Source organism: Tursiops truncatus, chromosome 12, assembly GCF_011762595.2.
Source record: "Tursiops truncatus isolate mTurTru1 chromosome 12, mTurTru1.mat.Y, whole genome shotgun sequence".
Lineage (NCBI taxonomy): Eukaryota > Metazoa > Chordata > Mammalia > Artiodactyla > Delphinidae > Tursiops > Tursiops truncatus.
In genome coordinates, this window is record NC_047045.1 from 18931605 (window position 1) to 18944335 (window position 12731).

The 12731-nt window shown below is 38.7% G+C and overlaps 1 protein-coding gene across 4 annotated transcripts in view; it reads right to left on the minus strand.

Moving 5' to 3' along the window:
• CEP162 (centrosomal protein 162) overlaps window positions 1-12731 on the minus strand; it is a 96980-nt gene that overhangs the window by 43624 nt on the left and 40625 nt on the right. For all 4 annotated transcript variants that reach the window (XM_019929379.3, XM_019929380.3, XM_019929378.3 and 1 more), the window contains 6 exons: window positions 12084-12366; window positions 10980-11241; window positions 3676-3809; window positions 3182-3409; window positions 2499-2639; window positions 578-690 (listed from right to left, as the gene is read on the minus strand). In XM_019929379.3, coding sequence (XP_019784938.1) covers window positions 578-690; window positions 2499-2639; window positions 3182-3409; window positions 3676-3809; window positions 10980-11241; window positions 12084-12366 — 1161 coding nt within the window. The remainder of the gene's footprint in view (window positions 1-577; window positions 691-2498; window positions 2640-3181; window positions 3410-3675; window positions 3810-10979; window positions 11242-12083; window positions 12367-12731) is intronic.

Genomic DNA, 12731 nt, shown 5'->3' on the forward strand with positions numbered 1-12731 from the left:
CCCCCCACGTGCCTCAAGTAGGGGCCAACTCTGCAATGCAATGTGTTCTCCTGAGCCTCCTGGCGAGAGCAGAATGAAGCCAGCCTCCAGCCGAGACCACATTCTTACTTGCCTCCCCTCCTGCTACCCGCCCCCATCTCGCTTCTCTGGCTCCCCATCTCCTGAGACTAACCCTCCGGGAAATCACCTCCACGAGGATCCCCACCTCACGCTCTACTTGTATGGAACCTGACCTAAGACAGTAAATAATACTGTATTTTCTCTTTACTATTATTACTAACAGCATTATTCCTAAGATGTATTACCCAAGTATCTCAGGCTTAAAAGGAATATTCAATTTCCTGAAATAGATGTCAAACTCAGATACGAATATACTGAAAATACTGAAAGTATGTACTAGTCATCTAGTATCGAGAGAAAATCCACTGAATATTAAAAATACAAAAGTTACAGAACTGTAAATCAGTGTACAATTTTTTAAAATTTCTAAGTATCCTAAATGTTTTATTACTATAACAATAAAATGCTTAGAAATAGTCCAAGTATATTTGATTTTAAGAATTTTAAAAGGACTTACTTTAAGGCAGCTAACTCGCTGAATAAACTCTGGTTTTCCTTGAACATTCGCTCCTCATTTTTCTTGTTTTGTTCTTGGAGATCTTTCACTTGATTATACAATTTTTCGTTTTCCTTTTTATACACGGGAAATTATGTTTTAGTTAAAAATCAGTAGTGCTTACATAAGTGTATCTGCTTCTAAAAGATACATCCTTTAAACATTTTTAATAGCTTTTAAATTTCTTCAGTTTTTGAGTAAGCAAAATCTTTTTCAAACTCTTTGATTTGTCTCAGAAGAAAATCTGTTACCTGAAAACAATTCTTTCTAAAATGCTCAAAACGCTTACTTGAAAAAAAAGTTGCAAAAAAATTCCCAAAGCCAAAGAGCCTGTCAGTATAATGTACCGCATTTCACAGGAGTAAATGGGGGAGAGACTGCAGGAATAACCACATCCTGACTTCAGGCACCAGGGATGGAAAGGCCAGTGGGACTGTTTGCACCTTCTTTTTTCCTATTTTTGGCCCATCTTTCTGCCGTGAGGTAATTGGATATACCCACGGTGGGTATCCATGTTTGTTTCTGGAACTTTCTGTGAGCAGGGAGTTAGAGACTGGGTGTTTGTGGAAGATCAGGACAGAGCAGAGCAGAGACTAGACCCAGTACAGCACCTGACTTGAGCTGAAGGGGGACTCAAACAGTGAGATCAGGGGGAGAAAGTACCCATCTGTGCTTAGATGCTCTGGCTTAGTAACCTCTTTAAAATCAAGAATCTGATGAAAACCACGGACCTTTGAGGATCTAATGAAAACTATGAACTGTCTCACCACGTCTGGCCTAGTGCCTGGCACACAGTCTGTGCTTGATTATCTGCAGAATTAATGAAACTCCGAAAAATACATACATACACAGACACATAAATTTTGTATTATCTTTGTGAGAGTGGGTGGTTGGCATACTCATAGGTCTGTGAAGTCCTCCTTAAAACCCATGTCCTAAACAGCAAGCTCAGAATGGCAGGAAGGGTTTTTGGACAGTTCTCACTAACTCTATGGTGGGGTGTCCTGCAAAATCAGTACAATTTCATTTACAGCAAAAGCTGTAGTCTCTGACGTGGTGATGCTTTCTCTGGATGTCCCTGGAATGAAAATGCTGGTTATCGGTAGGCTGGATGCTTAGGCTATTGTTGTCACAAAAGAAAAAGGTAATGAGACAGAAGAAGAAGGGGAGGGAAGTTAAGAAAAAGGAGTGATGGGAAAGAAACTAAGACAAGTCTCATTCTGGGGATCACCAAACCTGCCCTGGCTGACTGTCAGGTCAACACCACCAACGCTCCATCATCCCAGAGAACAAATGTATGGCTTCTACAGGACACACTCATTTTCTCCCATTTAATTCAATTGTTTTTCACTCTCAGGGCACTGGCAATTGATTTCAGATTTATATTTCTCAATATAATATCAAAACTAGCCAATATTATCTACTGAAAAAATTATAGAAAATTAAAGAAAAAGAGGACAGTTTCTAAGGAAATATGGCTATTACAATTAGTAACAGGCAACAGGCAGTAACCGGTTACTGTGTGGAAGGCACGAAGTGGTTGATCCGTACTGTCTTATTTTAATTTCACACCCACCTTATGAGACAGGTACTATTATCCTCATTCCCACTTCACAGATGAGGAAACTGGCTGAGAGGTGAAATGATCTGCCTAAGGCTGCACAGCAGGTAGTGAAGCAAAGTCTAAAACCAGATTTTTTGAATCCAGAGCCCATGCCCTTAACCACTTTAATTCTGCCCATGAGAAATGTACAGACTAGTCAAATTATTACTTCCTCGCATTGCCAGAATTCCCATTACCTGTTAAATGGACACAAATATTTTTAAATGCCTTATTTTTATAATCAAAGAATCTCAAGACAAACTATGTGAAGAGCCATACCTGTTGATATCCTTGAAGAAGTGTCTCTTGTTCTTGTATTTCTTTTTGGATTTGCTTCAATTTTTCTTCAGTGACAGGATCAGCTGTTTCTCCAAAATGCAACCACCTTTGTTTTTTGTTTGATTCTTCAAAGCCACTTAACTTTGAGAACATGCAGGTATTGTTTTATTTGGAGAAGGAAATAATACAGTGAGCAGTGAGGGAGAATAACAGAAAATTCGAGGTACATAAACCTAAGACTGCCTTATAACCACAGTGGAATGATCACAACACCAACTACAGGTAAACCACTTCAGTGTGCTTCGTGCTGGTAGTTCTGATGATGGAAGTAACTCAGAAATGCTACACAGTGTCACTTTCTGAATCTAGACCTTCCATAGCTTTCTTTCTGAAACTCTGTCTTCGTGAAGGTCACAGTGAACCAAAGGATTTGTTTTCAGAAAGGACTGCTAACAAGAAAACTATCAAAATGAGCCAATTTCAATTTCAATTCCCCCCCCCCCCAGGGGTTCCATGTAGGCTCTTCTGTAAGGAGGCACTCTCAGGAACCATGTTCATGTTTTATACAGCAAATATATCAAGTGAAGCAGCCCCAGCGACAAGCAAATGACAATGCATTTAGCGGGGAGTACCAGTTCTTTTTTAATTAAATAAAAGGAGAAGTAGGACAATGTGTCTAGTACCTTGGCTTGTAGAATATAATTGTCTTGATTCAGTCTGAAGAGTTCCTTTTCCTGTTGTCTCTTTAGTTCCTCCACCTTGTTTTCCAGCTCTCTCTCCTTTTCTGAGAATGTGACTTTAATTTGCTCAATTAGGGCTTGGGCACCCCTCCATTTTTCCTCTGCTTCCTGAACTCTTTTAAACATAATCAATTCTGTCTCCTTGTTCCCACCATGGTATCCTGAAGAATCCTTTAAAGGAAAAGCATTACTTCATTATGTAGAGTTATAATATTAGGTTTGAACACAGGTGGTTAGGGGAAAAAAACCCACAAAGAATAAAAATGGCACGGTGAACAATGTTCTACTGTATAAGAAGATCAATAAATTCTTGTGTGACAAGAATATCAGTCAACATAAAAGAAATTACATAGATTTCATTATTTATAATTTACTTTCAATATATAACTACAGAACATAAAAACATTATGAATATTATTTTGAAATTCAGTACCTACATTCTGAACCTGAGCACAGGAATCTGCTTCTGTAGGGCCTCCAGACTCCTTAGGAGTAGCCAGGCAACTTTCCGTTTGGGGTGCTGCTTTACCCAAAGCTGCAGGCCTGATGAGTCTCGTTCCAGATAAGATTTCTGAAGATTGTAAGCAATGGATAAGAGCACCACAAATACAAACTAAGTTGAGTGTGTATTCAGCAATTATGTAACAATAAGTACTAACACAATGAGAACACTAAGACAAACGCGGATCACGAAGCAGGCTGACGCCTGCAACGCAGCTGTTCCACTGCACTCCGAACTCCTGCCCGTAATCAACATTCTGCTCAATTTGACACAGAAGGGTAATGACACAAGATTCACGTCAAATGACAGCTGGAGCTGAATAAACGTGAGGAGAATGTAGATTGGGATAATTTCAGGTTTTATTATTTTTCAATAATTATTCTGTCAAATGTTCACAGCAGTAACAAATAAAAATATCTAAACAATGAATCAAAGAGCAGCTGATAACTTTATGAAGCATTTTACTTCAGATTAAGTGTGCTTTCAGAGCACATTTTTTATAAGTAACGTATATCAAGATATAGTATCACTGGAATAATATAGATTACATGGAAACTTTATAACAAGTAGTTTAAATCTGATTAAAAAACAAAATGATAATACTGCTATAATACCCTGTTTATTAAATTAGAAAAAATGTGATTAATGTATATCTATTCTGGTGAGATTTTCAGCTTTTAAAAGGTACCTCGTAAATCCTCAAACAGTGGAAATAATTCTAAGGCCAGTAAGTTATTCAGTTAATAATAAAAATAAACATTTAAGGGAAATACCTAGAGAGGTCTTGAGGCCCATGTTCAATTATTACAGATTCTGAATTGCACACTGAGTAAATATTTATTTGATTGCTTTAGATGTAAATGAAGCATTTGAAATTTATATTTTTAATATAATTTTTTCAAGATGCTAACTTTTCAAATGCAGAGTTTACTTTTTCATTAAAGTGAAATACACGGTCATTAAAAGATTTGGAAAATACAGGAAAGTCAAAAGAAGAAACACGTCCCCAGTAGTACCTCAGCCCGAGATTTCCTTCTAATCTTTTCCGGGCACGCAGGATTTTCCTTATAGAGTACTAATCATATTTAATTGGATTGTTTGACGTGGAAGGTTTTTCTCAAGAAATGTCTTAAAGTGTTCATAAAGGAACTGTTTGAATCACTGTAGAAGCAGGCATCAATCCTTCCAAGTCACTGGAGGTGCATCAACATGGCCAACGAATGGGGTGTGATTCTGCTAGCATTGTGATTCTCCCTAGGATGTGGTGGCCAAGAGTGGCAGGTGGTTCTTGCTCAAGCTGCAGTCAGCCAGTGCTTTTATACCACAATTCTCCCTTCCTGGATTCTTAACTTTGGTTTCTCTAAGTAATTATTTTCAATAATAGTACATGGACAGTATCTTTTCCCTTTATACCCGAAAGAAAATTTGCTTGGATATAAAATTCAAACGTGAAAAAACACTGCAGAATTTGGAACCCATGAACCCTTCCTGAAAAAACAATGGATTAAGAAAATTCAGTCCAATAAGAAACCAATCAAAATAATTCCAGAATGGAGAAGCGATGGATAAGGGACTGGTGAAAAGCATTCTGGCCCTTTCATAGCCAGAACCAAGACCCTCATTCAAAAGCTGAGGAGAATTACAGTCGCTGGAGCGAATAAACTAAATATATCCTGAACAAGTAAAAATAAATCCAACAAAAATGGGTAGCAGGCATGTGACTGGGGGTTTTACTACCTCATATTTCATAGAAGAGAAAACAGATAATGTACAAAATGTAGGTAAAAACAACAACATGGTTTTGCCAACCTTTCAGAGGTTTCCACAGTCTATTTTCTTAAAGGGATCTTTTGAGATGTAGTATTTCTTAGGATGAAGTTTCTTTCTCGTCTTACAGATTTAAGTAAAACTCAATCTAATATTTTATTTAAAAAGAACTTATGAAGTGTGATCTGTTCTTATAAAATGCTTTGTCTGTTTGTCCTGCCTGTCTCCTTCCTTCCAGCTCCCATCCCCGCTTCCTTCGACCTGGACAAGGACATACATACAAGAAGCATGGAAAGAGGCTCACCCAGTGTGACCTCAGTTGTTCCTGGCTAATTATTGCTTTCTTTTTACTTCTCTGTGTTTTTTAAATTTAAAGAATGAGCAATTATTCCTTCTGTGACAGTAAACGTATCAGTCTAAAGATAAAAATATAAGAGGCAATAGCCCAAGAAAATTAATTTAGAATAAAAAGGAAGACACCACCAGCTGCCAATCTCCTTTTCCTCCCTAATAACAGAAACCTAATTTTGCCCTGGGCAGCAGTGTGCCAGTTAGAAACACCCATCCCCCTGGACTCCATGCAACTGGGCAGAGGGGTGGGAAGGAAACACAGGATCAAAGTTCTGGCCAATAAGATGAAAGCAGAAGTTTCCTACATGGCACTTCCAAGAAAGTGACTACTTTTCTGATTAAGAAGCTGCTGAGTTAACAGGCAGGGACCTTTTACCTTTCACCTCTCCTCCTGACAGGCCTGGAGGTTGTGGAGCCATCTTGTGACAAGGAAGACAAAAGTCACTGACTAAGGATTTTGCAGCAGGAAAGAAGGGTCCTTGCACAGTTGCACCAGCTATGAACTGACGAGCCCTGGTTTCTTGGTTACGTGAAAAAAAAGAAGCCTTCTAACTGTGTAAGCCCCAGTCATTGGGCTTCTTCTTCATCATACCCAATGTGGATCCCAAGCACAGTCTCTAGACTTTCTGGACACTCATCTTTGCCTCAGGGTCTGCTTCTTGAAGACCCAACCTGTGACAAGTAACAACCACCCCAAAGGAATTCCAGTTCTTTGGAAATGAAACTAAAGTCACTCTGGGAAATTTTCCAATAAAAAGACAGAGATTAAAAAATCATACTTAATAGATAGTCTAATGAGAAAAAGTAGCTCAGTATAAAAATAGACAGTCACAGTTTACCATTGTACTTTAATATGAATTTTACTGATGTGTTTCTTTTTTATTTCGGTAGTCACAAGCACTATGAAATTGTGAAATAGGGAAAAATATCCATAAGAATATTACTTTAATCTATCAACCTCTATACCAACCCCCTCGTTTCCTTCCCACCCCATGACATTACTTCTCTTCACTCTCAGTAATTTCCATACACGCACAGGAGATCCTTTCAACCCCTGTATATACGTGCCTCTCCGCCCCAGCTGCTCTCTCCCACTGGCGCTCTAGATCTTTTTCTATCACCAGTAACGCATTTACTCTCCATCAATCCTTCCTCCCACCTGGATTCCCACCATCCTTGGGACCCCCTGGGACTCACTTTGTGGTCCTGCCTGTGTCATGCTGTATCACCCCCCTGATGTCTTTTCTTCCTTCACGACTCAACTTACATTCCACATACCTTGGTCTCTCCCTTCTTGCTCCTCTCTCAGTTCACTGTACTCATTTGGCAAAAGCCACGCCTCTTGACAACCCCAACTATACAACTACCCAACACCTGCAATCGTGCAGTAAAATGTGGCTGTGCACACACATACACAAATACACACACACCCTGCCTGGTCTCAACTTACACTCGTGGTCACAAACTGCACGCCGACGCTTCCTGCTGCAGTCTAACCCTCCAGGATTGCCTTTTCACATCTTCCCTCCTCCAACACCCCTGCCCCAACTTCACTGCCACCTCATCACATTGTACTTTACTTCTCAGAGTAATGGAAGCAACCTCTCACCACTTCTACCCACCCACCAGTCTGCACCCACATCTCCCCCCTTCCTGTAGACCTGCCCACAGGCGAACTGTCCATGGTCCTCTCTGAAGCCAACTCTTCCCATGTGCACTGGATCCCAAGACAGCTCCTCTACTCAAGGACACTGCTCTAGCAATTCTCCCCTCCATCATGCATTTCTGCCTGTCCACTGCATCTTTCCAAAGTGCATAAACATACTATTATTCATTCACAACTATTATTTCTCCCATTAAATCAAAACAAAGCAAAATAAAAGGCTTCTCCTAACTCCACTTCCATGCCAGCTACTGCCCCATTTTTTTCTTCCTACCTTTTACATGCTTTCCTCCAGGGGCATCTAGAGCTCGAAGTATCCAACTCCACTCCTCCTATTCTCACTCAGCTTGCCTTTCACAGCCACATATCCACGGAAACTGCTTGTCCAATACTGATGGCTTCCTTTCTGCTAAACCCAAAGGCCAGCTGTCAGTCCCCATCTCTCTTTATCCCTCAGCAGCAACTGATAGAGCAGATCAATTCTCCTTTACACACTGTCTTCACCTGGCTTTCAGGACCCCGTATATTCAGGTTTCCTGCAACCTTGCTCTGTCTTCTTTGCAGGCGACTCCTCTTCCGCCTGACCTCTTAAGGTTAGCATGCCCAGGGTTCAGGCCCTGGCTCCTTTTTCTCTAGATATGCTCTCTTGATAATCTTCATCAGTTGCAGAGAACATTATGCTTAGTGAAGTTAAGTCAGACTGAGAAAGACAAATACTATATAAAACTTCTATGTGGAACCTAAAAAATAATACAAATGATACATACAAAACAGAAAGACTCACAGACATAGACAACAAACTCGTCGTTACCAAGGGGAGAGAGGGGTGGGAGGGACAAACTAGAAGTGTGGGATTAACAGACACAAACTACTACACATAGAATTGATAAGCAACAAGTATTCACTGTACAGCAAAGAGAATTATACCCAATATCCTGTAATCACCTATAATGGAATATAATCTGCAAAAAAAAATTTCACTATGCTGTACATCTGAAACTAACACAATATTGTAAATCAACTATACTTCAATTAAAAAAACCCAGACTAACATGGCTTCAAAAATATTCATCTTTAACGTCTGAAACCTACAGTCCACACCACCCTCTTAACTCTACACTTTTCTACCTAGCTGCCTCCTTGTTTTCTCTACTTGTGTGTAGAACAGACACCTCAAAACTATCACCTCGACAGCTGAACTCTTGGTCTTCTCTCCACCCCCAGATCTACTCCCCCTCAGCCTTCCCCATCCCAGCGAGAGAGTAACTTCATTCTCCCAGTTGCCATCATCCTCGATTCCTCTCTCACAACCCCAAACCGATCTTTTAGACTCTTGGTTCTGTCTTCTAAATATACCCTTACCTAACCGCTTCTCATCACCACCACTGCTGCCACACTGGTTCCAGCCCCATCACTTCTAGCCTGCACTCCTAACATCACCTTCTAACTGGGCTCTGAGCTTCTTCCCGTGTCCTCTACAGTGTGTGTATATGTTTGTATGTATATGGCCTATAAGGTATCAGCCAAAGAAATCTGTCTAAAGGATAATTAGATGAATCACTCTCATGCTCAAAACTTTTCATTGGCTCATGTTTTCACACTAAGAGTGAAAGTCTAAGTCTTTAAAATGCCCTAGAAAAGCCTACATGTGCCTCTCCCTTGACTCTCCGGTCTCATCTCCTACTCTCTCTGCCCACGCCGTATGGGCTTCCATGCTGTTCCCTGAACATGCCAGGCATCGCTCCCTACTTCAGAACTTTTGCACTATTTAGTCATTTCATTTTTCTGGAATACGCTTCCCCTAGCTATCCACACGGCCAATTCCTTTGCCTCCTCCAAGTTTTTGTTCAAATGGCTCTCTGTCAAGGAGGCCTACTCTATCTTATTGAAAACTGTGACCTCCCCCACTGACGTTCTTGCTCTACCTTTAGTTTTCCTTAGCATATAACCTCATTTACTGATTTATTATGCATATTGCTAAAAGTTTATCTCTCCTCATCAGATGAAAGTTTCACAAAATGAGGGAGGGGAGATATCTTTGCCTACTTTGTTTACCAATGTATCTCAAGGGCCTCTAATATTGCCTGGACCAAGGTCGGTGCTCAAAAAATATTTGTTATGTGAATGGATCTGGATAAAGTAAACTTCAAAAATGTTGGTGGTTAGTTTATCTAAAATACATACAATAGAGTAAATAATATTAAAAACAAAATTTCATTTTCTTGATCCCGAAAGTACAGAATGAATACTCCTAAAACATTAATGAAAAATTTTCACACTCCTCTTGATGATTCTAAAATTTGGGAAATGTTCCAAGTGTTTTTCCTTAACATTAAGCACTAGATCCAATGGGCAGTTAATTATTAATAACAATGAGTAGATGACAACATCACAAGCAGATGTCCCACAAAAACGAGAAAGTAAGAGAACACAAGAGACTTCTTAGGAAAAGGGGTCAGAGGTCCGTAGGTTAAGAACAGGAGGAAAGGAAGCTTGCATTAAGCCAACAATCAATTCCTGTCTCTCCAGAATAGCCATCCCCCACTGCTGTTCTCCTGCACTCTCACACAGATCAGCCCTAGCCTTTCCACCTTACACACACAGATCGCTGCAGTGAAGACACACCAAAACAGACAGAAGAAGAGAGTCTTTAATGCTGAAAGAATTTTAAATATAGACAAAGTGGTCCTGGAATGGACAGTAGTAGGGAAAGGCACTTCCCTACTTTTTAAGCTAGAAGTGAATTTTCCAGTGAGGTTAGTTCTCCTCCGACAACTATCACCAGAAAACAATGATGGAATTGGTAACCTGTTTGATTTAATCACAAAGAAAAGAACAAAACGCTTCTGGTTCTACTGTTCTCCCTTCCCCACTGGAGTCTTAAGGCAACAGAAATGTTGGTTTGACTTGAGCATTTCTATTTCTTTTACTAGTTGCATGGGCTTCTAAGAGGAAAATTACCCTTTCCTTCTGCCAATATAGCGATAAGCAACTACATTAGGAAATAACTAACAGAGACACTGAGTATAAAAGTATGCATTCTTTGATCTATAAAACATCCTTACTCTCCAAGTCTATACTGAACTAATACCCAGACGGTTGACCCTCATTTATACATTGCCATTTGCATTTTGAATTCATAGCTCTTCTCTGGCAAATATTTTGGATATTACATAGCCAACCAGATGAAGAGGGGTTTGACTCTCCTATTTTATATTCACTTCCCATACTTTCTGGGTCTCGTTCAGGAAAACCTAGAACTTATGACGAAAAACCTCCTGAACTCAATTGAATTGAATCTTTCAAAGATGGAATGCAGTACCTTATGAATAATTTTTTTCTATGAATAAGGAAAGTTCATGGAAGGAGGAAGGAAACAGGGAAAGTAGAGAACAAAGAAAATAAAATAAAATACACTATATGTACAGAATTCTATCATGAAAAGAGTATATGATTACCTTTTTTCCTAGCCTGATTTGAGGTAGGAATGGATCTCAAGCTTTTGCTCTTCATAATGTCCTTTGAAGTTTTCTTTTCAAGATTAGAAAATGTCTTGAAGGGTGAACTGGGCTTGCCATACCCTGAGCTCCTAACTGATGCATATAATCCACTCTGGGGTTTTCTTTTAAATAGAGGAGGTGCACTTCTGGCCTTCTTGTATGGTAGCTGTTTACCAATCCCAGCCCCTTCTTCTCCAGAACTGAGTTGAGATCTAAAAGTCTGCGTACAAGTACAAGCTCTTTAGTACTTAAACTTTGACTACAGTTGCAAATAAGATTTAACAGATAGCAAAACCATACTGATTACTAAAGAACATAGTTCATAGAAGGCAAATCATTATATTAAAGTTCTCTAATTCATCCGAATTTTAGTATTTGGAAGCACATCTTCAAAGTCAGGAGTTAAGACAAAGCAAAATAATAAAACAAAATAAGCTTGCCAGAAAGCAAGACATGTAATTACTAGAATCAACATGGAGGAGAGCAGGGAAGAACATGTTTTGAAACGACAAAAGTCTTAGCTTCTTTTTTCTCCAGATTTCTCAAGGTAAAAATTTATTAGTACCCTGCCTTATTCTACTGATACAAGGAGATAGTTTATGGTAAACACATAGCTCAGAACTGTAAAATAAAAACGGAATACTGTGGTCATGGAGCCTATATAATCAGAATAAATCAAGAACAGAGAAAAAAGGAACAATGAAATATAGGTTTCTTAAGAGCTGCTAATAGCATTTACAGGACACAAACTACTAGAAAGATTGAAAAGCACTAGAATGACGAATACACTTTATTTTCTTATGTTACTCAAACTCTGGACTACCTTTACTAAAAAAATGAAAAATATAAAGAATGGCTTCAAGAAGAAAGCTAATGCTACGGTGCTATTTTTAAATTTGGGGACTACAGGGTGTTGTTATAGACTGCTCACAGATATCCAGGATCTACGTGGAGGTTAGTATGTAACCAATCCCACTAGCTTAAGAAGTACATACTTATCAATAGTATTTGTATAACTTCATTTATCAATATGTCAAATCAATTTGCATTACAAAAACTTACCTTATTTATTTTGTCATCCTGAGGTAATAATGAAGGACCAACAGACATTTTTTTCTTCAAAATATCAAGGTACATTTTATCTATTTGTTCTTCCACAGCATTTACTCTTGGATGGTTAGTTTCTGTACCTTCATTTGTTGCCTTTTCTAAAACTACATTCTCTTCATTTCTGTCCAAAAATTGGTTCACAGTTTGTGGTTCTTGAGACATAACATTTTGGTTCATATTAAGGGGTAAAGGTCTAACAAATTCAGATTCTTTATTCTCAGCCAGTTTCTTATAGCTATAAAACAAGACAGGACACAGAGAATGAACCCTATATAACTCCTCAAATATCAGTTTTATTAATATACACATACACGTGATACATATAAAATACATTTACATGATTAATATATGAGAGTATTAAATATATCTAATATTTGTAACTATTCAAATTAGGTCATTAATGTTAAATATATTATTTACAATTCTGGTTAACAGAGTATACTCACATAGCATCACATAATTGTTTTAAATTTCAGGTGATAATTGTAATGCAGTATAATATACAGGACTTCATGGTTGACTCTGAGACCTACTTCAAAGGAAAGCCAAACCAAACAAGGCTGAGATTGCTTTTGTCTAAGAAAAATTTTAAAATGAATT